Here is a 26768-nt window from a genome sequence, read left to right on the forward strand (position 1 = left end):
ATGGAGCCTTGCTGTTCCGTGTGTTTAAATAAAAGATTCTTTTCGTACGCAGAACGTATGTTTAGGGATTTGAGTATCTTGAATAGTTTCCTTACGCTGAAACGTAAGTAAAAAAAAAACTTTTTGTGGCAAAAATGGTTGTTGAGCTGGTTTGCATGAAGAGACGGGCATTATTTGCACGAAAACGGACGAGGATGATTGCCACAGTTATAAAGTTTCACTTTTTAAACTTGTAATATCTCTGATAACTCCCCTAAGGCGCATGTCGTAATGTATAAATTGGTTAGCTCGGGGGCTGGCAGAGCATTTTAGTTGTTATTTCTCAAAATGTGCTGTGAAATAAATTTTCATTAAACATTGAAATTCAATATGAATTTAAAAAGGGCTTTTTATACTAATATAATTGGAATAACACCTTCATTTGCAGTAAGTTTAGGGGTGTTACCTGAAAACTGATACTCGTATATAGTCGTTCTAGGTGGATTGTAAGGTCCAAGTGTCTTGTGAACTAATCGAACTTGAGTGCATGAGTTAACACATGGTTCCGTGAAGGGGCCCTGCAATATACTTGCTTTCGAAATTCTTGCCCGCTCGAAGAGACATCCTAGTTTCAGTTAATGTAAACACACGAGAGACTGCGTGCAAGACTTGACTTAAAAAACTGCAATCGTAACAAAAGAAGCTTGCGAAAATAGCCTCTTTTGATTCCGAAGCAGAGAAAAAAATGAAAAATTGTGTACTATCTCTCCGAAAGGGAGCTGAATTTACATCGTTACGATATGTGCCTGATGAAGTTGAAAACTTTATACGTGTAAAAGAAATATTGGCCTTGCGGCCCGCGGAATCACTACGCAGCCACGTATTCGATAGTGTTTTATTGATCGTCAAATCATACCGCACAACTTCTTGGGTATCCGTGGTATACCTGCCTACTCTTCCACTGCAATAGTCGTTCGTTCTTGATTTTGTAAGTCTATCCCCCTTCCCCCCCCCCCCGTTACCCAGGCCTCTCAGCGAAAAAAGCGGTGACTAGGGTCGTCGTGGAAGCCGCAGAGGCGATTCGATAAATAATTTGTGCGCACTATCGAAAGTTCTACGGCCAGCTGTATCATCACTTTCGTTTGTCTTGCACCAATGTTTTCGAAGTGCGGTTTGGAAAGCTTCTTCCCCCTTTACAACGCTTCCTGAAGGGGGGAAACACCCCCCAAAATGCACCTGCCAGCTCTCTCACAACCAGCAGGGTAAGAGCCTATTAAAACGCCCATTATGGAAAAGCAGCTAGCGATTGCTGTCTTGATCGAATTGGTCACTGCCCACCTGGAGCCACCCTAAAGGCCGCGCCTTCTGTGCGAATAAAGTTGGTTCCTCCTCCTCCTATTTCGGCTTCAAACCATCTATAAACTAGGTGATCCCTCCTGGTATGATTTAAACTAAATAGACTGGTGCATGATAAAAAGAAGTTACAACAGACCAAGATTCATGGTTAAAAAATTACTCTAAGTTCCGCTAGAGGGAACTATGCCTATAGATGCGAAGCAGCGGGCGCTAACGCTCATATGCGCAAAGAGTTAACTAAATATACACTAGAAGAAACTCTGGCGCTAGTGTCTATGGGAGCTGCTATACACACTGCGCTTCAGCGAGCATGGGAATGATGGGTAGTACACGGATTTGTCTAAATTTCGTACTTCTGGCTCCGTGTGTGTTCGTGTGGCTTGGAGCTATTTTCTCACGAAACGAAAATCAACAAATGTCCAGCGGTCGTGCTTCACCCCCTTTACTTTTAGGCTTACCACTTGAAATCAGGTCACGAAGTTCAAAAGGGGCTGTTTTTCCCTTCGAAACAAAATCGAAATACAGCATTAAACGAAGCCGCGAGTGCGATTTGCCGCCCGCAAACATGAAGACTAGGCAAATCCGTGTACTATATACACCCATCATTCCCATTGTCGCTGAACGATCACAGCGCCGCAGTCCCCTCTAGTTAATTTTAGAAAATTCTATGCATAGGCGTACTCAGGATTCCCCTTCAGGAGGAGGGGGGGGAGGCGAAGGTTTGTCGACGCGCTCCCCCTCCCTAATAGGTCAATGTATGGGACATGTATAGACTGCGTCCCCATTCCTATTAGGTCAATGTATAGGGCAGATTTTGCGCCCCCATTCTTAGCTGAATATGTGAGGCGTAAAGCCCGAGCGCGGTGGTCTAGTGGTAAGGAACTCGGCTGCTGACCTGCAGGTCGCGGGATCGAATCCCAGCTGCGGCGGCTGCATTTGCGATGGAGGCGGAAATGTTGTGGGCCCGTGTGCTCAAATATGGGTGCACGTTAAAGAACCCCAGGTGGTCGAAATGATCCGGAGACCTCTACTACGACGTCTCTCATAATCATACCGTGGTTTTGGAGCGTTAAAAACCACGTGTCAATCAAATTTGGTGAGGCGTAAACCCACAAAGGCTGATGGGAGGTGCCGTCTGCATCGGCTTCCGGTTCAAGATATCTATGGCGCGCTGTTTCGCTGGCCGCGCTTTTGAGCTGTAGACATGTGTTTTCTTTCGATTGTGTTGTAATCTAATCACTCGCGCAATCGTTCTTGGTTGTGCAGCTGTCGGTCGCTCGAGTTCGAGCAACAATGAGAAAAAGATGTCAAGATTCCTTTGCAACGAAGATAGAAAATTGAAATTGGTTTTGTGGTAATAAAGAGAACCGTGCACGCTGAGTGGCATATCCTTTGAATGCCTAGCGTCAGGCGGATAATATTTGTCCCAAATACTGCTTGGATGGTTTTGTTTGTCTGACGCATTTGGTATTTATGTACAGCCGCCAGCAACTTTAACACGAACGCTCCGCCGCATGTCCTGCAGCAGTTTGATTGACGCTGACACCACGTACGTTTGGGTTCTCTCGCCAGAATGCTAGCCATACATGTCGACATACTATCCAAGCCTACCGAGGTACTATCTCAGCTAAAGCGCCCAGCACTTCACGGCTGGCATCAGTCAAACTAGCCCTGGCCACGCATCGAAGTTTTCGTGTTAAAGGTGCTGACGGCTGTACAGGCGCTCCCAGCAGTTTCATGTCAGGTTGACTACATGCCGTCGACATTTTGGCACGACAAAGGCGTCAAGACAGAACATCGGAAGGATGTGTAGCTTTTTAATCAGCACGACCACAATCACTTTCAACGAATATAGCTACGACAAGCATACGGTGCTCAAGCTAAAACGCACAGCCGCGCCGTGCAACTGGCAGCCAGCTCTAACCCTGAGATCGAAAATAGCGTGACACAGCAGCGAACACCCGCACGACATCAGACCAGCGGTGACGCCGTGAAGTCCATGAACACAGCGTTTGTCAATGAAATCAACTGTAGCGATGTATACACAATGACAGATATGTGGAGTTTAACGTTGAAAAACCGCCATGTTGCCACGGGGTCGTCACGTGAATAAAGAGAGCAGACTTCAGGTCGAAGATGGAACTGTTTATTCGGGCCGAACTTGTGGCCAGGCAAAATGAAAGTCGGATTACAGCAAGACACTTGCACTGATAGCGGCGAACAGAGCTTCGGCCGTCGATCAACTGGCAAGCGGCGAAGCGTGTCGGCACCTATACACTTTCCATCGAATATTCTAGCGTTGTCGCTAGCGGCGACGTAGGTTCCAGAATAATCTGTAATGGTAATGAAGTGAGCGTAATTTTAACACAATTATCTGCTGCCGTCCCGAAGCTTCTCAAACAGGGTAGGCGTGGTTTGCGCTGAGGCAAGAATATGGCCTTCGCCCCTCTGAAAAAGGCTTCGTCTCGATGCTTCAAGACAAGACGAAAGTACAATAATAAAAAAACAGGTAAAAGCAATAAACAACAAGATACAGTCCTCAGATTCACGCATGAAATGGCTTAAAGCGCATGACATGGATGACTTCAGTATATATAGAGCACGGCGCCTTCAAGAGTTCGTAATGCCATCGGGAGCAACCTCGTTGTTGAGTGTGCCGAGACGTCAAACTACTCCATACGGTCTGAACTCTGAAGTACCGTCGCAAAACTTTTTAACTGAGCCCCACATTGGCATATCGGCATCCATACCCAGACACGGTCCCAGGGCTGGTACTCCACGAAGCTTCGTCGAAGATTGTAACGGTGGCTGTCAGTCGCCTGCTGCCTCTTGATCCGCAGTCGGGTGAATTGACGAGCTTCTTCTGCGCGCTGAAGGTAGGCGGCGACATCCAGGTTCTGTTCATCAATGACGTTTGGAGGCGTCGAGCGTCGTTGCCGGGCTCCTTCCATAGACCAATTTTTATGGCGTCTTCTGCGTGGTTTATTGGACGGCCGCATTGTACGCAGAGGTCACATACGGAAAGATTTGATCCCACGTGTTGTGCTCGATGTCGACGTACATGGCGAGCATATCGGCGATGGTCTTATTAAGGCGCTCGGTGAGGCCATTGGTCTGTGGATGGTAGGCGGTGGTCCGGCAGTGACTTGTCTGGCTGTACCTCAAGATCGCCTGAGTTAGGTCCGACATACAGGCCGTAATCTTTCAGTAATGAGGACCTGTGGAGCTCCGTGACGCATGACGATGTTCTTGACGAAGAACTTTTGCTACCTCGGCGGCACCGCCTTTAGGCAGGGCCCTTGTCTCGGCGTAGCGCGTGAGGTAGTCGGTAGCTACGACGATTCATACGTTCCCGGAATTTCACGTCGGTAACGGCCTCGGTAAGTCCATGCCGATTTGCCGGAACGGCTGGTGAGGGGGCTCGATGGGTTGGAGAAGTCCGGCTGGCGTTGTCGGCGGTGTCTTTCATCGTTGGCAGTCCCAGCATGTCTTCACATAACGAGTGACGTTGGCGGGAAGGCGTGGCCATTAGTACATCTCCTGTATTCTTGTGAGCGTACGGGAAACACCGAGGTGTCCAGCCGTCAGGTCGTCGAGTAGAGCATCCAAAACTTCTGGACGTACAACGCTGAAGGTACCATGGTGAGGTAGTTCGCTCGATGTGGCGAGAAGTTTTTCTTTTTCTTGACGAGGATGCCGTTACGCAACAAAACGATGATAGTCCTAGCTTGTATACCTTTGGAACGGCAAGGTTCCATTTGGCGTTGCATAAGTTTGTTGCCAGACTTTGGGGTGGTTGTTGCTAGACTGCCGCTAAATTTGGCAGAAAATTTTTCTTTTGTAGTTGTGGCTTCTTTGTAAGAGTTTGGTGCTATCCGCGCTGCACTTCTTGGCTGAAAACGTTTCTCCTGTAGTTGTGGCTTCTCCGTAAGAGTTTGGTGCTATCCGCGGTGAATTTCGCGAGTGCATGAGCGACGCTGGCCGTTTTAATTAACGGAATGGACCGAGCCTAGCAGAAGTCGAGCGCGGCGCTGCTGCGCAATTAAGAGGCCGTTTTAATTCCGTTTTAATTAACGGAATGAACCGCGCATTACAGAATTCGTTTTCTTTACGGAATATACCGCGCCTAGCAGAAGTCGAGCGCGGTGCTGCCGTGCAAAAGAGGCCGTTTCAATTCCGTTTTAATTAACGGAAGAAACCGAGCCTAGCAAAAGTCGAGCACAGGATATCGGCGAGCGATCACCTCCATTAATCGAAGGAAAAGGTCTTTCACGTTGAGACGTGCAACGACCAAGTACGTCTCGAGAGGGGAAAAAAAAAAGGAGCCTTGCCCCTGCCTACCCAGCATTGCGAGTGTCCCGCGGAGCTGGGACAGCTAGCTGTTTCCTGCAACCATTGTACCTGAAGTGTGGGTCTGCTCGTTTTTTTTTTTTTTTGCCGGGGCGATTGTACGTGACGACTTACTGCATCGTGGGTCACCATAATTAAGCCGAGGTCCTTGCGAATTCCCCATCACTCGGATGTCGGCGGCCGCTTCTGTGCTGTTCCAACACCACCTAGATGTTGGCTGTTCCCGACTGTCTGTCTGACGGAGAAGCCACAACTACAGGAGAGAAATTTTCAGCCAAGAAGTGCACCGCGGATAGCACCAAACTCTTGCGGAGAAGCCACAACTACAGAAAAAAAAATTTCTGCCAAATTTAGCGGAAGTCTGGCAACAACCACCCTTCCAGTCTGGCAACCACTTATGCAACGCCAAATGGAACCTTGCCTTTGGAACAACGGCAGCCTTGCCCTCAAGGTATTCCACGAGGCCCTTGATTTCAAGGTCGGTTCGCTGTCACTCTGCAAAGTCGTCGACGCTTAAGGATCCCAAGAAGCAGTCGCCATTCTCGTCGACCTGCGGCGGTGGGTCAACGGAGGCGCGGGATAAGCATTCGACGTCACAATGCCTTCACCCCGACTTGTAAACGACTGTGATGTCGAATTCCTGAAGTCACAGACTCCACCGTGCGAGGCGACCTGAAGGATCCTTCAAGTTAGCTAGCCAATGGAGGGCGTGGTGGTCACTCACAACTCTGAAAGGCCTACCATAGACGTAGGGGCGAAACTTGAAGGTAACCCAGATGATGGCAAGACACTCCTTTTCTGTTGTGGAATACTTTATTTCTGTCTTAGATAACGACCGGCTCGTATAACCGAAGACTCTTACAAGCCCATCAATCTTCTGCACTAGGACGGCTCCGAGCCATACACTGCTTGCATCGGTGTGGATTTCCGTGTCGGCGTCTTCGTCGAAATGCGCAAGTATCGGTGGTGTCTGCAGCCGTCGTTTAGTTCTTGAAACGATTCCTCCTGCGACGTTTCCCACTTGAACTCGACGTCGGTCTTTGTAAGGTTAGTGAGTGGCTCAGCGATAGTAGTTAGGTGAGCGAGAAAAGAAAAACTACAGGCCGCGGCGTCACCTTTCCCGCATGAACTACTGTCTATATGGCCCCTATACTCTATACCACACTGAAGCCCAAACTCCATACGCGCGAAAATGCACGCGACAGCGACGAGCGACGCTATGAGCGACGAAACAGGGCGTTCGCGCGACGTGTCGCGTGCTCGTTTTCGCGCGATCGCTCGGTTCTCCAGATTTGGAAACCGTCGCTCATCGCCCGGAAGTGCTGGGCTCAAGCAGCCAATAGCGAAAAACCGGAAAAGACGAAGACTACATAGGTGCACGTGACCCTGCCCGAGTCACATATGCGCAACAAGAAATAACGCAATGTTTATTACGCATGCGCATATAAAAAATGCTGCAAGGCAATAATAAACACTTTCAGTTCCATTACACAACAATATATCTTATTTTTAAATTGGAAACCGCTCGCTACGCGGTTTTCTTGGTGCGAGTTGACGGCCTCATGCCAGCAACAGTGGAATTCGCTCGCCGAAGCCGTCGCGTGAATGAGGTTTGCCTGCGCTAGCGACTGATCGCGCGACGCCGATCTACGTCGCGTCGCTCGTCGCTGTCGCGTGCATTTTCGCGCTTATGGAGTTTGGGCTTAACTCACCGTGACGTCAGATATACTGACGGCATTTGCTGAGGCCTATAATTTCTTTATCTGTAAAAAATGTATTAAATTGTCTTATGAGGGAGCTGTAACCTAAACGTTGCTAGTTTCCGAAATTTTTCTGAACCTAAGAAAAAAAAAATTTCAAATCTGCGACGTCGCTTTCAGGCGCTGACGTTTTGGCGCGCAATTCAAAAGTGAAAGGGAAACTGACTTTCATGTTTATGAACCAATGACAGCAAAACCAACGACCACTGAGAATTACCATGCAATAAATATAAACCGATTTATTGCTTTACTTCGGTGTTCATTAGAGAAAAAAAAGCACCCCGTCAATAATTTGAATTTAGAACTGTACTATTAGATCATTATTCTTTTTTTTTTGAGCTCATCATTATAGAACACTGGCAGAGATACACTAGCTGTTTGGCATAATTTTAAAATTTTGCAAGAAATTTCTTTCCAGGCCCAAATTGCAAACAGTGCGAACTATAGTTTGTCATATCTTGTCACCGTAGTTGAACTGGGCATTACTCACATCCCTTACAGCTCTTAAAAACTTGTGTAAAAAATTTCGCTTATCAGCTCAATGGTCTGTGGCACACTACGAGCAATCACTAAGGCTACGAGAGAGAGAGAGAGGGGGGGGGAACGTTAATAAAAAAAACAAACTCCAGTCCAGGTCGACTAATAATAATAAAGAAGCAATGCCTAGCCGTACGATAGGCCTGGAAGTCCCAAATGTTCGAGTAGTGCCTTCATGGAGTCCGCCAGCCACTCCTCCATGGTCGCGGGTCTTAGGTTTGTAAATACGTGTTTCAGGCTCTCGCCCATGGCTGCACGATCACCCGGATAGTGCTACAGAACGTGAGCGTTATCCAGGAAGCCATCGCAGGCCACGCAAGCAGGAGATCTACCCGTCCTTACCTATGTAATGCTGAATGTGGAGTGTAAAGAGCGAGCTTGGACACGGCTCACCAGCGCTACCTCGTGTCTTGTCATGGAGTGAGGTGAATCGAGATAAACCCTTCGGTTGTTGCACATCTCACCTAATCATTCGCGCCTGTCTAAACGTGTCATAGTAAGTAATACGGTGCGCTTCAGTGAAGCCGGCCACCCCAGAGGAGGGCCCGGGAGAGTTACGCGGGACATGGCGTGTGCCACTTCATTCCCTCTGATCCCCGAGTGACCAGGTACCCACTGTATTCGAAGACGAAACGAAGGGTGGTCATCTAAGAGCTTCGTAAGCGTGCTGTAATGCAACGGTTACGGTATGCAACTACTAATGGACAAGACTATCTAGCAGGGGCGGCGCCAGAATATAACACTGTGCCAAAACACAACGTATGCGTAGTTTTCTGACTATGCTTGCTCTTGAAGGGAAAAGTGGGACAGGCGAGAATGTTAGAAGGGGGGGGGGGGGGGGGGCTCCTGCTCTCATGACCTTTGCTGGCTTGCTGGCGCTGTTCCTGCTATCCAGTATTTCATTGACGCGCAATTTTTGTTCGAGTACTTCACTCACATGACGGCATCCACAGCCACAGCAAACTCCACGCAGGTAATGATGAAGTCCAGAAAAGACAGTATAGCCAGTCATGGGATCAGTGTATGTTTTCTCCCCTCTCTGCAACAGCAATACACAACCGTACATTGCAAATAAATGAGTATGATGGAAAGGTCCGATATCTGGCTTGTTAAAATTGTTGCCAATTGCATGATTAGTGTAATATAACATCAAATTTAAAGCATATATATATATATATATATATATATATATATATATATATATATATATATATATATATATATATATATATATATATATATATATATATATATATATATATATATATATAGTGTTGGTCTTGCAGAGAAATAACATCCCACATAATTCACATGAATTACTCGCCACGGTGGTCTAGTGGCTAAGATACTCGGCTGCTGACCCGCAGGTCACGGGATCTAATCATCCCGGCTGCGGCGGCTGAAATTTCGATGCAGGCGAAAATGCTTGAGGCCCGTGTGCTTAGACTTCGGTGCACGTTAAAGAACCCCAGGTGGTCGAAATTTCCGAAGCCTTTACACTACGGCGTCTCTCATAATCATATGGTGATTTTGGGACGTTAAACCCGATGATGATGAACAAACTTTATTTAATTAGCAAAAAGACCCACCTCCCCTTTCAGGTGCTAGAGGAGAAGGGAGGACCAAACCTAGACGGCGGCCATGATTCCCTGGGCCCTGGCGGCGTCTTCAGCCTGCCGTATTAAGCAGGCTTGTAATTGAGAGTCAGAGCTGATGAGCGCGGTATCCTATCCACTCCCGTCTGGAAATTCGCCTCTTATGGGGGCCTGCGGGAATGCCCATAAAATGTGGCTCGTCTGCCCTGTTCTGGCAAAATTTACACTTGTCCGAATAAGTTCCGGCACGCAGCGCCTCAATGCTACCGGACTAGGAAACGTATGGGTCTGGAGTAGGCGCCACGCCACCGCCTGTCCTTTGTTCAATGACAAGTGTGCGGGAGGATAAATTTTCCTGCTTAGCCTGTAATACTGCGTAATATCTCTGTAAGTGGTCATCCGCACAAATCTCTCATCGTCCTCCCCGCTCGACCAGGGCAATCCAGAGGCTCGGTCTGTAAGTCCTCGAGCTGTCTGGTGTGTAGCCTCATTGCCGGGTAAGGAGGAGTGAGCGTGTGCTCAGACTATATCTATTGTTCGTTGGTCTTTGCATCCAGCCAATATTCTTAAAGCTATTTGGTTTATTCCCCGAACAATTATTATTATAATTCACATGAATGGGCCCATGATCACTGCAGCAAGATATGGAACACCGTTAATGTATGACAAAAGTGACGGAGCTCGATCGAGTCACTCTTCACAGAGGTACCAGCACGTTACATACAAAGTAATATCTCATTTCTAAAATCTAGCGTGAATAAGCTTGTGAATATTTAACATGCTTTCGAATTGACTGAAGCTAAAAGGACATGGCCAGAAGTTCATTTGAGCTCTATGATGCATGTGGGCCAGCTGCAGGCTTAAACTACAATACATGTCATTAAAATACTCATAAATGAATAAAAACCTACCATTATTCTTTGATAACACAGCTACACTGACGCATAGAGCAACTGTGACATGCAAACCAGGATGAAATTGAACACAATGCAACTGCAATGAAGCCACAACACAAATGGGAACATACACAGTGTCTGCTGCAACAATGCAGCTTTGAATAACAGGCTGAAAGTTGCTGCGTGAATAAGCCTTCTAGATCACTCAGATATTCAGCCATGAACAATCGTTATGACTGAAGCACGGCGGACTGAAGTATACGAGCTCACCCTTCCGGAGTCTGCAGCCATGCTGCCCGCGCTACAACGAGATATGTCTTCATTGACACTGCTGCACGCAAATGCCGAGTTTGGCTCGTTTGTGTAATCATTTTTGTATTACGATATATATATATATATAGCGCAGCCGCAATATAAGCTTCAGTTCGTCATGTTGATTTCCATACAAACATGCACGACCGTGATTATAATGACGGGCTATGTGCTGATTTGCTGGCACTACGAACCACAACAGGAGATGTGCATTGCGGTTCGTGCGTTACAAAGCATTTCTGTGCCTTCTGGAATTATTAACTCAGCCATGCTAGGGACATTGGGGTGTCCTCGTGAAATACACCCTTCCGTCGCGCGGATTACGTTTGCAAAAGTGACTTATAACCTTGCAAACAGCTGCCAGCTGCGAAAGCGCGTGTCTACGAGCCGATCGAAAGCTTTTTGTGTCTCAACCGGACAGCAGCTCTGCTCCTGGTTGGAGCCAAGAGGTGCTTGTACGCTACGGTGAAAAGGAAGCGACATTTACCTGAACAGCAAGTTTATGTGCCTCGTGAACTTTTCTTTCATTATCCGACAGACGATCTGAACGAACAGACGAGTCTATGTCTCGAAATAGCTTTCTGTATTCCTCTGTTCTCTGGCGACGCTCCTCTTCGGTTTTGGGGCCGGGATTAGCATCTTCTTCTGCGCTCGTCCAGAAACACCGCGTCATTTGACACCGACGCGAGAACAATCTTGCTAGCATCTCTGGCAATTCTGAAACCGGTGACAAACTTGGCCAACTCTTCCGAAGGGAAGCTCCTGCTCACGGCTAGTGAGCTGTATGGTTCAATCATATCAGGTAAACATCACACGGAGCACTCATATCTGTCCAATGTGCGAAATTTAAAGCACACAAGCTGAAACTGTGATGCAGACTAAACAATTTCTAGAACACTGTGCAATTTTGTAGCAGACGGATTCCGCCATTTGCCATGCCGTCACACACTCCGAAGCCCAGCGTTCAGCCGTCAAAATAAACTTTTCACATAAGTTAAAACTTAACACACTCTGCTATAATAATTTCAATTTTAAAAATTAACGAGTTTTCTTATTATGAGTATTGTCTAGTCAACCTAAAGCTGACAACAGACATTGAACTGATTTGCAATCTCCAAACCAGCGCATGCTATCGCAGCTATCATGGCGCTGGCCGTCAGGCTAGAATGGCCAAATGCTCGGTCTACCGATTAAGAGGTGATCGGAAGCTCACATTAATCAGTTTCACTAACATCCTTGCTATTTCAAGTCTTGACGTGCGTAAAAAATGGGTTCAAGAATACGGTAAGACGGCAATATTTTCGATTTACTGTTTGCCGATTTGCGGAGGAGTGGCTGCGACTTCCGATGCCTCCCCACTGTAGCTTCTGCTTGTTTATTTCTAGGTCATGTCACCCTCAATTAATGCGTCGAATCGCGTGCATTTACATGCCGCTATTCAAATTAGTTAGTGCTAATTGTGAACTCGTAATCTTTACGTGTGACTCGTGATGGTTGTTGTTCTCCAGCTGTTAATGTCAGCAGCCCCTTGATGATTTAATTGTCTTGAAAAATTGTTTTCTATGTAGCGGCTCATATGAATAGGTGCACCATATTTCCTGTTCTGTCTTGAAACATCGTTTAAATAGAATTTTTTCCCATGGTTGACGCGTGCAGACGTGATAGGGCGATCTTGTTCTGTGGCACTTTAACTGATCCATCGATACCCACGCAGGGATTCGCCATCGAAAATATTTGAATGCTTCTGTGAAGTTGTTATACCGAGGAATGGCAACGAAAGTAAGTGTTTGATTTTGTTGCCCCCATTTCCCTTTTCGGTGCTATGCTGTCTTTCTGGAATTTGTGCATGCGCCTGGTTTACTTTATCTCTGGAAGGAATGACCTCGAGCCGGCTTAAAACGCTCCTGTATCCGAACATGCCATTTACTGCCACTGTGCAGCAGTTTGAGTATGTTCCTCCGCAGCCGCTACCGGGCCTGGCACAACTGTGTTTTGTTGTCTTGTAGTTTCAGTGCTCGCTAAGTGAAGTGGCGCTTGAAACTAGCTTTAAGTATGTTGATTCAACCTTTTGCGCGAAATATTGACCGGAGTTTGTGATCGTGACCCATGAAATTTGGTTCTACGAACTATTGGTGCATTCTTGTTTCTTGTGTGTATGTGTGTATTTTTACACTTTCATAAACGGCGTAAAATACCTCAAGTACTGCATAGAAATATTAAAACTAGCCGGTTAAATTTCTCGTTCACTGACCTCGTGGTTTCAGCTTAGATGGACCCTCATGCAAGTAAGGAATGCAATGCAGCAAAATTGGTAGTCTTACGCTTTCTGGACGGGTGTTAGATAAACGTTGAAATGTGGTAGCTAAATACTGAGCCCTCTGTCATGGCGTGTCTCCTTGCCTCTGTGTTTCTTTGTGGCATCAAACTCGTTAATTATTCTTTCTAAAATTCTTCACATGTCAATGATTAAGGAGTGCATCTATTATGTCAGCCTACTTAAAAGCAGCTGCCATGCAGATGGGAAACCTGTGCAGGCTTTTCCCAGCAATCTGACTTGACCTAATAAGTCTGACTTGACCTAATACACCAAGAAAGTAAACGAATCATTTGCATCTTGCACTTTATTACTGTGGATGTCTTTCTCGCATAGGCCACAGTTTTGCAAAAAGTGGTGGGAAAATAAATCATGTGAGAGCAGATGGATGTCAAGCCACACAAGTGGTAGTTAGTCATTTTCAAGCCAAACTTGTGCTGGTTTTAAAGGAGTACTGCCAAGAATTTCAATTATTTTCTGGTTGCTGCTCGAAATAAAAACAGTGGCCTTGAGAAACCTAAAAATAGTATTGCGGTGCCTGGGAATGCATTGAATATATTTTTAATACTACTATCTTAAGAAATTCGGTATCGAAGCGGTGGCTTTTCTGTTACGAGTTATCACAGTGTGAAGTCATGGGGAGACAAACTCTTAATGTACTAGCAACAGCTCTGTCAGCTGCTTCGGGTGCAATCAAACAATGACGAGTGATTTGTAAAACAGGAACCCCGAGAGTGATTTCTGCGATGAAGGCTGCACACAGGACGCAGATGCACAGTTCAGAAACTCAGTGCAACTCTGTTGTCTCGTTGAGATATCCCTTGCGGTGGGTCTGACTTGCAGATGCTTAGCGACGAAAAATTTAAAATCAAAGAGAAATATTTTATACATATTTTCTGGCTCTGGTGTGTGGAGAGTGTTCAACACTACATACCAAGGAAGCATGAAATCTTCCTTTTATGGTGTCCCAAAATTGTCTCACTACTCCCTCAAGTAGTTTAGACCACTACTGTGTTTTAACTGAAGTCTTGTGCTCTGGTTATGATGGCAAACTATTTGAAAACATCAGTGTCTCTTCAACCAGCAATGATTATAGTAGAAAACTGGTGATAAATATTTCATCGTGTTTTGAAGGTCTGCAAGTCTGATTTGACCTAATACACCAAGAAAGTAAACAAATCATTTGCATCTTGTGCTTTATTACTGTGGATGTCTTTTTCACCACCTCTCTGCTGCCATGCCTCGAACTTTACAGGTGCATGGATTGTGCAGAAATGTCCAGACTCTTATAATAATGACGTAAGTGTTTCGAAATGTCTAGTGTAGCTCATTCTGCATCGGTCTGCTATATTGGAATGCATTCTATTTCACTTCTTTTAGGAGGTGTTAAAATCTGTACCAGAGTTTGCTTATCCATGTGAATTCACAAGGTGAGTGATGCTATGATTAATGTGTGCTGAAACATTTCACTCTGTGCTGACTGATATTGAAATAGCTTGTACCACTATAGCTGATTTTTAATGCATTGTAGCAGTCACTGGGTAGTACTTATGCTTTAATGCTCAAATTAAATGCTTAGTATCGTGTTTTCATGGGGTTAGCTTGGTATGTTACAGTTGTGACATTTTAAAAGCCACTGCATTGAGACAGTAATGATGAGGCCAGGGTTGCGGGTTTGATTGCAACTAAATTTTCCTTAGGTGAAATGTAAAAATGCTTCTCTACTTGAAACATAAAAATGCTTATCTACTTGAAGATGGGTACCTATAAAAGCTTCATGTAGCCATAATGGATTTTAGTCGCCTGCTCTGTGAAACTGCTATTGATGTCATGGCTTAGGCATGTGGAACCAGGGAAATCAGTTAAGTACCTATGGAGGCAGTTACATGCTATTAAGTGTGGTATGTAGCTGCCTTCTGCAATTTTCTCATTACGAATCACCTGTCGTGTTTCGGTAACTGGGCTGTTTTTGTAAATATTTCTTGCTATACCTGCACAGCATCTGAAGCTCTGCATTGAAGTCATCTATTACACTGTTGTGTTTGTCGCATCTGCTTTGCAGAGGTCTTGGTGCAGTGTATGACGGTGCATGACACCATGTTGTCTAAATACTAGGGTTTCAAGGTACACTTAGAAAAAGTTTAATGTAAGGTTCTCTTTTTCTTTTATTTTGGTGTGCATATTCAGGACTATAGAGGGTATAGTCCATTAGGCTAACTTACCTTTTGTGTAAGCCAATTCAGGTACTAGTTGTCCTAGATTTTTTATAAGAGAGCTGGTATGTCTTGATTTTTAACTTCATTTCCACTTTGTGTTGCTTGGCCACCAATTAGAGCGAAGCTGTTTTGTTTGTTTCTGTGCCAGTACTTCATGAATTGTGCTTCCATGCGCTGGCATCTCGCAGACATAATCCGAAACAATTTTTATGCGTGCACTTGACTGCGCTAACACTGCTCCGTTAAAAATGTATCAAATGGTTTGAGTTGTGGCAACAGAGTGTGGGCTAAAAATTGTTTCACTGCAGACCCAGGTGGTGGATGTAATGACTCAAACAGCAAAAGCTGAGCATTACAAATGGCATTCTAGTTGGTAAAATCTGTAGGAGCTTGAGTGTTGTTTCTGACAGTCATGCTGTTTTTATTATTCCTTGGTTCTAGGCATTCTTATGTTCTGATGTTCCATGTGTTATAGATGACCAAGTTTTTTTTACAGCGGCAGCGGTGCACTTTGCCCAGCAGCATGAATATACCAGTTTCCTTGAAAATGAAAATTTATATTTGAAATATAAATAAATGAATTTGGTTATTTCAGATGTGTAGTAGAAAAATATGTGGAAAGTAATCTTGAAAAGGATTACATGCTTTGTAGATTTCCATGATATTAACCAATTTCAGTGTATACCGTTGTTTTACATTTCTTACCCCTGTGGTGTTTTATTTGGTTGTATTAATAGTAATAGGGATCCTTAATTATGCCATTAGTATAATGCCACTTATACAGAACTTAATTAGTGTATACCTTAGTTTGCATTGCTGTCTTGATCCATAGTAGTAATTGCCATAATGTGCCTGTAAACACTTCTTGAATACGGGGGTGTCTCTTGAAAATGACATTGTCCAAGCTGACCATGGACAATCTCGCATGTTTCGGTGCTCGCCCCCATAGGCTATTGGTGTGCTTGGTATTGTTCCATTAGGTTGACTTGCCTGATTGTATGTGAGGTTTGTTACATTACAACACGACTTTGTCCACGTATTATTAAATAAAAAGTCTATAGAGCTTTCTTTTTCAGTGGATGCTGGCAAGCTAGTTTACTAATGCAAACATGCACTGTACCAAATTCTTTTCCCTAGCTTTTTTAGCAAATTGTGTGAACTTTACATAGATTAAGAAATAAGTGGTGAAATGACCTAGAACCTTGTTAAATGAAACTTCATCTGGAAAAATTTGTTTAGATTAACAGCAGTTGCGTTTCTTAAAAATAGGGTGCAGCACTACATGCTAGTTCCCTGCACAAACTTTCGTTGAAAAATGTATGTATGTAGCGTGAAGAAGGAAATGTTTTTTGTCTAGTTTGTCTCATGTATGGGGCCTGGTTCGTAGGTATTGGATGAATTTGGCTTTGCTAGTTTCTGTTCCATGGACATACAAAAAAAAAGTTATATTTTCACTCCAGTGGTTGAATTACATGCACTTGTGCATGGATAGCCTTTATTGCTGTTTATTTAAGATATAATTTTGAATAGAAGATAAGTGTTGCAATAATATGTTTCTGATTGTTCCTCTTTTGAAAGGTATTCTTTACACTGCGGTTCCTTTTGCAGAGAGTTGAGTTGCAAAACTTTTAGTTGGAAAAGTTTTTAGTGTTAACCAAATTACAGAACCAACCAGTTAAGAGACTGCTTGCTGTTTTGTTTTCTGTTTAAGTTGTTATTCAAATGAAGCAAATTTGGTTTGATGAAGTTCTACTATCGTTGAGTGATCCATTTTAAGTAGCCATGAAATAATTTACATCACTTCTAGTACTGCAGTGCAGCACTTCAGCTTTGTGTTGACGAGCATTGACAGCAAGTGGACATTTGGCTATTGTCGTCACGCTCCCAACTCTCAAACCTGCTTTGTGCTTCTAAGGTAAGCAGCATTATAATGGGCATATTCTGCACTCAGCATGCCACTGTTACCAAAACAACTTTGTTTAAAGGTCCCTGATAATTAAATAAAATTTTTTCAAATGGTTAAACTTGAGCTATAATAAAATAATTCATGTCATGATTCAAGTTAAGCACACACTGTCAAAGAAGCTACAGGTGATTAAAAGCTACCAGTCTTACAAGCCATATTTTTTCTCTTAAACTTCTCTGGGGAGTAATCAGGGCTGAGCTACACTTTCCACAATTGTCCGCTGGTATGTGGAGGACTGTGGAGGCTGTTGCTCTATGTGGGTCTGGTTGATCAAAATGCCATTGGGCATGTGCATAAGCCAGTCTGCTCACATTTTCTCCTCTGGTAAAAAAAAAAAATGCAAAAAGTCCAGTTGCATTACTCTCAAAAGTGAATTGGAAAAAATAAAAGCGAGCTTTGACATAAAAGTGTGGCTGAAAACTTGATGTAGCAGTGATGCTGTGTAGTGATTTGCTCATTTGAATCCTTAGATTAAATACCTTATCCAGAGGGCTCTAATAAGTTTTTTAATTACTTCACAAAGCTATTGGTTTTATGGATGGGTATATTATTGTCAGAACTGTTTCAGGGTGCTTTTAAGCCATTCTGGAAAAGGTAAGGCTGTGAGAAGTGTTTTTAAGAAAGACGCTTTATGGGTGCGCCTACAAAGCATGTGAGGCTCTGTATTAACTCTGTAATGCCCAGGAACAGTTATGCCTTCAGAAAAATTGCGGGGAAACGCTGACTGTTACTCTTCTTGTACAGTTCATTTTAAGAAAAATATGAATGAAATTTCGTTGCAGGCATTGCCTAATCAGTAGTAATTGGAAATAATTAATGTTGTATGATATGTCAGTCACTGTACCTTCTTCATAACATGTCAAAATCTTTAATAGCTGCTTGTTGTGACAATTCTAGTAGCTTTTAGTAGTGTTATCTAGGTATTATATTCAATGTATCAAATATACAGTGGGCATTACAAGATTAATGCTGTATTTAAAGATTTAAGTAGTGCATATCAGAATTGGGAATGTAATTTTCTCAATGAAATTGTTGGGGTTCCTTCAGGCGAAAAGCTGCACTGAACGAGTAACTATGCGAGCTGCTCTGTATGAGCTGTGTGAGTGGTTAGTTATAAGAACTATATAACCTGCACTATACGAGCTAGAAACTATGCTAGCTACATAGTCCTTCATTAAATGTCTGCAACTTTAGTTTATAGAAATCGTGGCACTATGGTTGTCGTAGGCTGGTGCACCACTGTCACTGTGTAGTGTATTTTTCACTTCTGAAGCATTGGCTCGACGAAGGTAATAGGCAACGAGAGATTCACAATGTTTGTCTTCTGTGAACCTTTCACCTCTAAATGTGCTAAACCAACAAACCCAGTTATCCATCTTAAGTGGCGTGAGCCCTTTGAACATAATGCCTATTGGCAGTATTTGTTTTGACGTTACATTCGAGTCCCAAGCAGGAACAAATGTGTAGATACCACTCACGTGAATGCAGCAGTGTTATCTATCATAAATGTTTTTGTCAGGTTGTGAAGTGAGATGATTATTTTGGGGTCCCCAAGCATTCTAGTTCTACCAACTTGTTTGTGCCTCATACCATTTTTGTACTTACTCGTGTTAATCTTTCATGTAGCTACTTACCCTGGCATGAAACATTTTACAAGGTGCTCAACCAGATTGCAGAACTAGCCAACAAGAAAGATGTAAGCAATGATTATCACTTATTTATCTAACACTTTATTATAGTGTACATATTTCTTTAATATTTTATTCATGACAGCCTTAAAATTTCACTTTTTTACAGTCTAGTCTAATGGGTCACTTCCTGGAATCTCTTTATCGTACGCCAGTTCCTGAACCAGGGTTTCAGCTAAAGGTTTATTATGACATGGAAAAAAATGTAAGTGCTTTATTTCATCATGCAATTTATTCTCAGCACACAAAGCAGAAAGGCACGGTTCTTGAATGATAGCTACCACAAAACTGTTATGAGAATAAAGGCATTGCATGTCTGGCTTTATGTAACATCAAATTGCGTCAAGTTCATTATTAGAAAAGCAAGGTTAAAGTACCATTTTCGAATTTCGTGCTGAAATCTGCCCACGTGATTTTACGAATTTCAGTGTATTTGTCATATTTTGCCGTCATTAGTTCGACAAAATTTCTCAGAACTTGCTATGTTAAGTCTGTGGCCCCGTTAAGAGACAATGTGCTTCATTTTCACCTATTAGCAGCTACATGGGCTTCAGGGAGCACCATCAAAATTTATGGCATCGCGGGGTTTGGTGCAGGAATTTCAAGGTTGCGTCACCACCTGCACTTTCTTTTTGCCCGTTTTTTCGCTTACCAAGCGGCTTCTCCGGGCAAGTGTAGCGAGTTTGGAATTGTGGGAGGGTAATTTACTAATAAGAGAAAAAGAGTTTTTTTTCTTTAGTGTCCCTTTAAAACTTCACATCATGATTTGTAGTGCGCATGTCTCATCGTAAATTCCATTGAGAGAAAAGGAGTAGAGATGTCGTGCAGTTGGCAGGGGGGCAGAGCACTGAAAGTAGGGCCAATCGATCCGTGACTTGAATGGAGCATTCATCTCGAGAGCAGCTAAAAGGATGACAAGTGGAGTGAAATGCACCAAACCTTAGAAGTTCGAAACTATGTGCGAGGTGTAGAATGCTGCAAAATATGTATGAAATCTGTCAGTCACATGTGCACCATGGTCCTCATTTGCAATTATGTAAGTTTGTGTGACAATTTAGTATTCAGCTAACATATAGGTGCACATACTTCATAATCATCGTCGTCATTAGTTGTACATGTAGCACAAATACGGCCAACATCAGTTGTCAGACTATGCATGGTTACTGCCATTGCCGCCACCCTGACTGGTTGAAGCAAAAGTGAAATAAATGAGGTGAATGTGACATTTAAAAATCACATGACTCTCTTCGTACTAGGCCTACTTCACTTTTTAGGCGAGAGCATTTCAAATTCCTCTTGGCTGCCCTCGGCCCAGCAAAAGCGCTCTTGCACTACAATTGGATGACAGCGCCCTTATCCTTGTTCAACCTCTGAAACACGCCGGCCCTGAAGAGAGCACTTTCAGCCTGCTTTTGAGTGTTTTTGTTATCCTAATGGAATTTGCCATTAGTGTACTGTGGAATTGAGAACCCTGCAGTTCATGGCTTCAATGCGCCCTTGCACAGTCGCATCTAGCATTGAGGTTTGCAGAGGCCTCGTGGTTCAACTGATTGGCCCTTTTCAGGAGAAATTGAAAGACCTGTCTTTTTCTAACACTTCAGTGTGCCTTTTTTTTTTTTCTCTTAGTCCATCCTGCTAGGTGTTCTATTCTCTGTTCTATTGCTCACATACTACTTTTCTAGAGATGAGGATAAGTCTTGTGTAGGGAAGTGCTAGTAGCTCACTGCTCAGGACTCCAGCGGCTGTGTTAAACCACAGTGTATGCGTCTTATTCTATCGTTTTTTTTGTTGACTTTGCATAGATCAGTAGTTTATGATGTTCTGCTACGGACCTCGAGGTCGAAATCTCGACTTGGCAGCAGAACAGAACGGAAAAAACAGGTGTGGGCCTAGATTTGGTTGCTTTGTTTAAAGAGCCTGATGATTTGAAAACGACGAGCCTTCCGATGTGGTGTCTCTCATGGCCCCTCAGTCACTTTATAACGTTAACTTTAAAGCTCAATGCAGCCAAAACTATTGCTGAAAATAAAAGTAGTAATGTTGGGTGAATATCTTTAGCAACATTCATGTGTTTCACACACAGTTAAACTCCATTACAACAGACCCTGATTTGCCTCGCCGCGGTGGTCTAGTGGCTAAGGTACTCGGCTGCTGACCCGCACGTCGCAGGATCAAATCCCGGCTGCGGCGGATGCATTTTTTTGGAGGCGGAAATGCTGTACTCCCGTGTGCTCGGATTTAGGTGCACGTTAAAGAACCCCAGGTGGTCGAAATTTCCGGAGCCCTCCACTACGGCGTCTCTCATAATCATATAGTGGTTTTAGGACGTTAAACTCTAAATATCAATCAAATCAACAGGCCCTGATTTAATAGACAGTTCGTTGTAACAGAAACAACTCACCTTTATGGTTGGCCAACCTGTCTGCTCAATCAGTTGTACCTCATCTGTAACAGACTATGGATCTAAAAGGCAGTTGGTTGCAAAGGACAATTGTTTTGGTCAACAATCTTATATAGCAGACACGTTTAGCTTTAAGCATAGAATCATTGGCCTCTAACTGTAAACTCATCTGTTGTGGAAACAAAGGGAAACACCAGATATATGTACAAATGTGCGTATTTAAGGTAATTGGTTCCTACTTGCTGGGAAAACAGGATAAAAAAAAAGTGAGGAAGCACACTATGACTTATCTTCTTACTTCTTTTGTCTTGTTTTTCCCACTGTGTCCCCAGCAAGTATAGGACACTGTGAGTTGTTCCCGAGCATGCCATCAGCAAGAGTTTCAAGCATATTTCACTTTACCATGTGGGGCTGGCGGGCAGAAAGCTACTCATCTTAATGTCCTCCTGTTGAAGGGTCTGTAATTCTTTACCGAAGAATCATTCATTCATTTACTGCTCACACAAACCTAGCATTATGAGCAGGTGTCCTTTTTTTTTAAATCTTAGTTCTGGCACACAGTTTACTGAACAAGCAGTGATGAGTACAGTTTGCAGCTTACCGACTGCCTACAAGCCACTTCCCGCTGATCACCTCTGCTTGGAAATATAGATTTTGCTTGGCAATTTCGCTTTCGACATGCTCGAGAATAACTGCAAAGCATGTCACAATCGCATCGCTTTAGCCACAAATCACTTGTAATTTTTTTTTTTACGTGGTGACTGTACTTTAAAGTGGTAGGCCACCTTCAAAAGTAATTTTTTTTTCGCAAAATAAATTTTTAGGGTTTTGTTTTCTTGCACGCCCAAACATTCACATATATGTTGCAACAAAAATTATCCTCCTAGCGTCATTAGCTTGCGAGTTACAGCAAGTTTTCTATACCTTATGCTCCTCTAGCAAAACCGAAACCACATTTCCAACTGTGGTTTCGGTTTCGAAAAATCGCTTTCAAAAGCAAGTGTTCTTTCGTCTATATTAATGCTATTCAAAATACTTTATGCATTTCATTGTGACTGTTATATAAGATGATGTCATTAAATACAACTTTGTGTTTCAAAAAGTCTTCGTTAATCTCTAACAACAGCCACAAGCGGGACACACGATGCTCGTCAGAATATTTGTTATTTGCCTTGGTCAGGCTACGTCAGGCTTCGTTCTGCATTTGTTCCACATGTCAACGCTCCTAGGGCTGTATCCTTAGGCCACCTGGACCATATTACGACCAGCATGGGGAAGTGCAGAACACAGAAGACGAGGAAGCGCAAGTTTGCTGGAAATCGCTACACGACGATGAGGCTGCCTACTGACTCAGACGCCGGTATTTCGGCGACTGCGAAGAAGCTTGAGGACATAAACGAGGCATACCAGGCTCCACTAGGGAATTATGCGCTCTAAGGGAACAGGATAATGGACATTGGTATTATTTCTTCAGTGTTTTCATCGCTGGCATGTTTCGAATGCATGAGCACAACACTGAAGCTCGAGGAACGCTCTCACCAAGGGATATGCTCGGCTTGTGCGGTCGTGTGTACCGGCTGTGCGTTCAAGCGCCCATTTCATACGTCGAGAAAGGTGGGTCGTGCCAATGAGAACAATTTACGTCTGGTTTACGCGATGCGCCAGTTAGGAAAAGGGCACGCTGGAGCGAAAACTTTTTCGAAAGTGATGAACATGCCTGCTCCTCCACGTCACTCCGCCTACGACAAATTGTCAGCTTGGCTTTCTGCAGCGGCAGGAGAAGTGGCGTCGAAGTCGATGACTGATGCTGCTGTGGAAGTTCGACGTGTTGTGGGGAGTGCCGAGTGGGGTGTTTCAGGAGATGGCAAGTGTCAGAAGCGTGGCCATTCATCTTTGAACGGTTGTGTGTCTGTGATTTCTGTTGACAAGGGAAAGGTTATTGATGTTGTGGCCTTTTCTTGTTCGTGTAAGTCTTGTAAAACCAAAAGCAAGTTGAGGCAAGATAGTGCTTCATACCAGGAATGGAAGGCAAACCACACTTCCTGTCAAGAAAACCATGAAAGAAGTGCTGGCAGTATGGAGACGGTCGGTCTATACCGAATATTTGAAAGGTCGAAAGGCAAAAGAGATTTGAACTACCTGTAGTACTACGGCGATGGTGATTCCAAGAGCTATGCCGCTGTCAAAGACATGTATGGAAAGGACAGTGTGCAGAAACTGGAATGTATTGGGCATGTTCAGAAGCGTGTTGGCTGCCGCCTCAGAAAACTGAAGAAAGTGCGTGGACTCGGTGGAAGGGAAAGCTCACTGATGCCCTCGTTGACCGCCTGCAAAACTACTATGGCATTGCCATAAGGGCTAATGTGGGCAACTTTTGTGCAATGAAAAAGGCTACCCTTGCCAGTCTTTTTCATTGCAGCTCTACCGACAAGCCGCCGAGACATGGCCTGTGTCCACTTGGACCGAAAAGCTGGTGCGGATACCAGAGGGTCGAAGCACTCGGCCAAGGGAAATATGTACACAAAGGAGGACTTCCAAATGATGTGCTAAACAAATTTAAAACTGTCTACAGTGATCTGTGCTCTGATGAACTTCTAATGAAGTGCCTTCATGAAAAGACTCAAAATGCTAATGAGTGTTTCAATGGTCTAATATGGTAGCGGGCACCCAAAGAGGTCTACGTAAGCTCGCCTACAGTGATGTTTGCCTTGCATGATGCTGTGGCACACTCTAATAATGGCAGTGTAAGCACCCTAAATATCCTGAGGCAAGCTCGCATAGAACCAGGGTACCACACAACGAAAGCGTGCATCGCCAGGGATCATCTGCGCATGCGGAATGCTAAACGCAAGTCAGCGGATGGGACAAAACAGGCCAGGAAGAAAAGACGAGCAGCCACCAGAACAAAAGGAGACAATAATGCTTCCGCAGAAGGGCCCAGCTATGAATCTGGTGCATTTTAGGCCTGCATGCGATGATTGTGACCCTTTTTACAAGCTCAGAAATCTTTGTTTACGTTTTTCTGAAAATAACAAGTTGCTCCAGATGTTGCGACACAAACTTTCATAACGTATTTCTCAGCGTATACTTTGAACTGAAATTTTGCACAATGATTTACAACTTATATATCTGTGCAGTGAACTAGAATAAAAGAAATCCATTTTTCAGTTCACAGCTGAATTCTCCAACAGGTTCAGTCTAAAATGGCTCTTTTTCCCCATTTTTTTTTGTTTTTTTAGCATTACTTCCTTGATATTCACTGCATAATATTTATTCTAGTTCACTGCATAGCTCCTGCCTTTAGTTACACAAATGTCAAAGCTTTACTGAATAAAGCCACCCATTAGTCACTTATCACAGCTGGCGTGGCTAGCACTTTTAATGCAATTTTCGACAAAGATTATCTCCCGATAAATAAATATTCAATATTTTGAGCGGTAAAAAGCTCGGTAAATTAAATAAGACATGCTGGTTTTGAGGAAAAAGTTATTTCAACGCTGCCTACCCTTAAAAAAATTTTTGTTTTTGAGTGGCCTACCACCTTAATCTTACTATGGGTCTGAGTGCAACCACAGATGTAGGTATCTGCAGAGTCAAGAATACTGTGAGTGCATGGAGGCCACTTTTTTGTTCACGTAGTTTGTAATCAAGAAGCATTGCATTTGTTGCGCCTGCAAGACTGAAGTGTTGCCAGAGAGCGTGGTGGACACTGCCTTTGCATCGCATTCCGTAACTTTCAATATGCATGGCAGTTGTGAGCAAAGGGGCCAACTTGGCTGGTGTGAACAATCTTTAATGCCAACTTGCATATACAGAAAGGGAAACGGCAACGAAGGAGTGTGAAAAAGTTATGCTGGATAAAACATAGATTGCATTAACTGTGTAGTAATCCAACGAAATCACATAAAATCGAAACAAATGGTTTGGTACAAACCTTTCTGTGAAGTGCCCTAGCATTATATTGTGCTTATTTTAGTCGTAGTTTGTCTGCATCAACATACGGGTTGATCAGAAAAGGAAAACAGAGCACCTTGCTGATAAGAGACCCTTCATATAGGTAGCATAGTAAAGGTATTAATGATGATCAAGCCTTTAAGCCAATGGTGCGAAAGTTTGAAGTAGGCTGTTTGAAGGTACAGTAGACTCCCAAAACAAAACTCTCTTAAACTAAATTGCTGCTTAAATGGGACAACTGCCTCTAATATTGCCACGTTCCATTTCCCAAGTTTTTGTTATCGTCCCAAAACACCACACGATTCTCAGCACAAACCGCGCCTGCAGTTTTCGAGAAGGTTCCGGACTGTAGTAGATCATTTAGATAAGATAACGCCCACTGTGCGAACGGTACAGATTGTTCTGGAACCTACGCCACCGCCAGCGCTAACGCTAGAACATTCGACGGCAAGAGTATAAATGCCAACGCGCTTCGCCGCTTGCCAGTTGTTGATCGAAGGCCAACGCTCCGTTCGCCGCTATCAGTCCGAGACTGCTATCTGTGCAAGACTGCTGCTGTAATTGGACTTTCCGTTTACCGGGCACAGGTTCGCCCAAATAAACAGTTAAATCCCAACACGAAGTCTCCTGTCTTCGGCCACGTCACGACCCCGTGACATCTGGTGGAGGTGCTGCTTCGTTCATGTACCGGACGCCCCCGTCAAGCCGTGAACCCAGCCCACGTCGCGGAGAAGACGCCGACGCCAACCAGGATCAGCGAACAAGCCGCCGACAGCAAGGGCTACCACCGGAGTACATGCTTCTACAAGATAAGGCGCGGAAGACCAAGGCCATGACCACGACTGCAGCGACAATGACAACTGCAGCGTCCCAGCCCACGATGGTCATGCATCAACCCAGGGAACCACCAATTTTCCATGGGTCATCGTTCGAAGACCCGGAGTCCTGGCTAGAAACATACGACCGTGTGGCCGCCCTCAACCACTGGGACCATGACGAAAAGCTGCGTCGTGTGTTCTTCTATTTGGAAGACACCGCAAGGACCTGGCTCGAAAATCGGGAGTCCACGCTCCGAACGTGGGATGTTTTCTGCGGCGCATTCCTGCAAACGTTCGCAAGCGTCGCTCGCAAAGAGAGGGCCGCTGCTTTATTAGAGACCCGGGTTCAGCTACCAAATGAAAATGTCGCCATTTTCACAGAAGAAATGACCCGACTATTCCGTCACGCTGACCCAGACATGCCTGAGGAAAAAAAAGTTCGTTTCCTCATGCGAGGGGTCAAACAGGAGCTTTTCGCGGGACTGATGAGAAACCCACCAAACACCGTCCAAGAATTTGTAGCCGAAGCGACCACTATCGAAAAAACCCTGGACATGCGCACCAGACAGTATAATTGTCGCCTGACTGCAGACTGCGCTGCTGCTCAAGCCAGTAACTCCGGAGAC

The 26768-nt window shown here is 44.2% G+C and overlaps 2 protein-coding genes and 1 pseudogene across 8 annotated transcripts in view; 2 read left to right on the forward strand and 1 right to left on the reverse strand.

Moving 5' to 3' along the window:
- Positions 1–11733, reverse strand: part of LOC119161618 (uncharacterized protein C1orf53) — a 123134-nt gene extending 111401 nt beyond the window's left edge. For 3 of the 4 annotated variants that reach the window (XM_075878898.1, XM_037414187.2, XM_037414188.2), the window contains exons 1-2: positions 11273–11733; positions 8920–9021 (exon numbers count right to left, since the gene is read on the reverse strand). In XM_075878898.1, coding sequence (XP_075735013.1) covers positions 8920–9021; positions 11273–11491 — 321 coding nt within the window. In that variant the 5' untranslated portion in view covers positions 11492–11733. The remainder of the gene's footprint in view (positions 1–8919; positions 9022–11272) is intronic. The other variant, XM_075878899.1, reaches the window with a different exon arrangement.
- A 186-nt stretch (positions 11734–11919) lies between these two features.
- The window catches only part of LOC119161619 (DENN domain-containing protein 1A), a 155641-nt gene continuing 140792 nt past the window's right edge, over positions 11920–26768 (forward strand). For all 4 annotated transcript variants that reach the window (XM_075878892.1, XM_075878894.1, XM_037414189.2 and 1 more), the window contains exons 1-7: positions 11920–12069; positions 12500–12564; positions 14355–14398; positions 14480–14529; positions 17123–17230; positions 18908–18977; positions 19079–19174. In XM_075878892.1, coding sequence (XP_075735007.1) covers positions 12053–12069; positions 12500–12564; positions 14355–14398; positions 14480–14529; positions 17123–17230; positions 18908–18977; positions 19079–19174 — 450 coding nt within the window. In that variant the 5' untranslated portion in view covers positions 11920–12052. The remainder of the gene's footprint in view (positions 12070–12499; positions 12565–14354; positions 14399–14479; positions 14530–17122; positions 17231–18907; positions 18978–19078; positions 19175–26768) is intronic.
- Positions 22640–24333, forward strand: LOC142776048 (uncharacterized; annotated as a pseudogene).

The sequence above is a fragment of the Rhipicephalus microplus genome, chromosome X, assembly GCF_043290135.1.
Source record: "Rhipicephalus microplus isolate Deutch F79 chromosome X, USDA_Rmic, whole genome shotgun sequence".
Taxonomy (NCBI): Eukaryota; Metazoa; Arthropoda; class Arachnida; order Ixodida; family Ixodidae; genus Rhipicephalus; species Rhipicephalus microplus.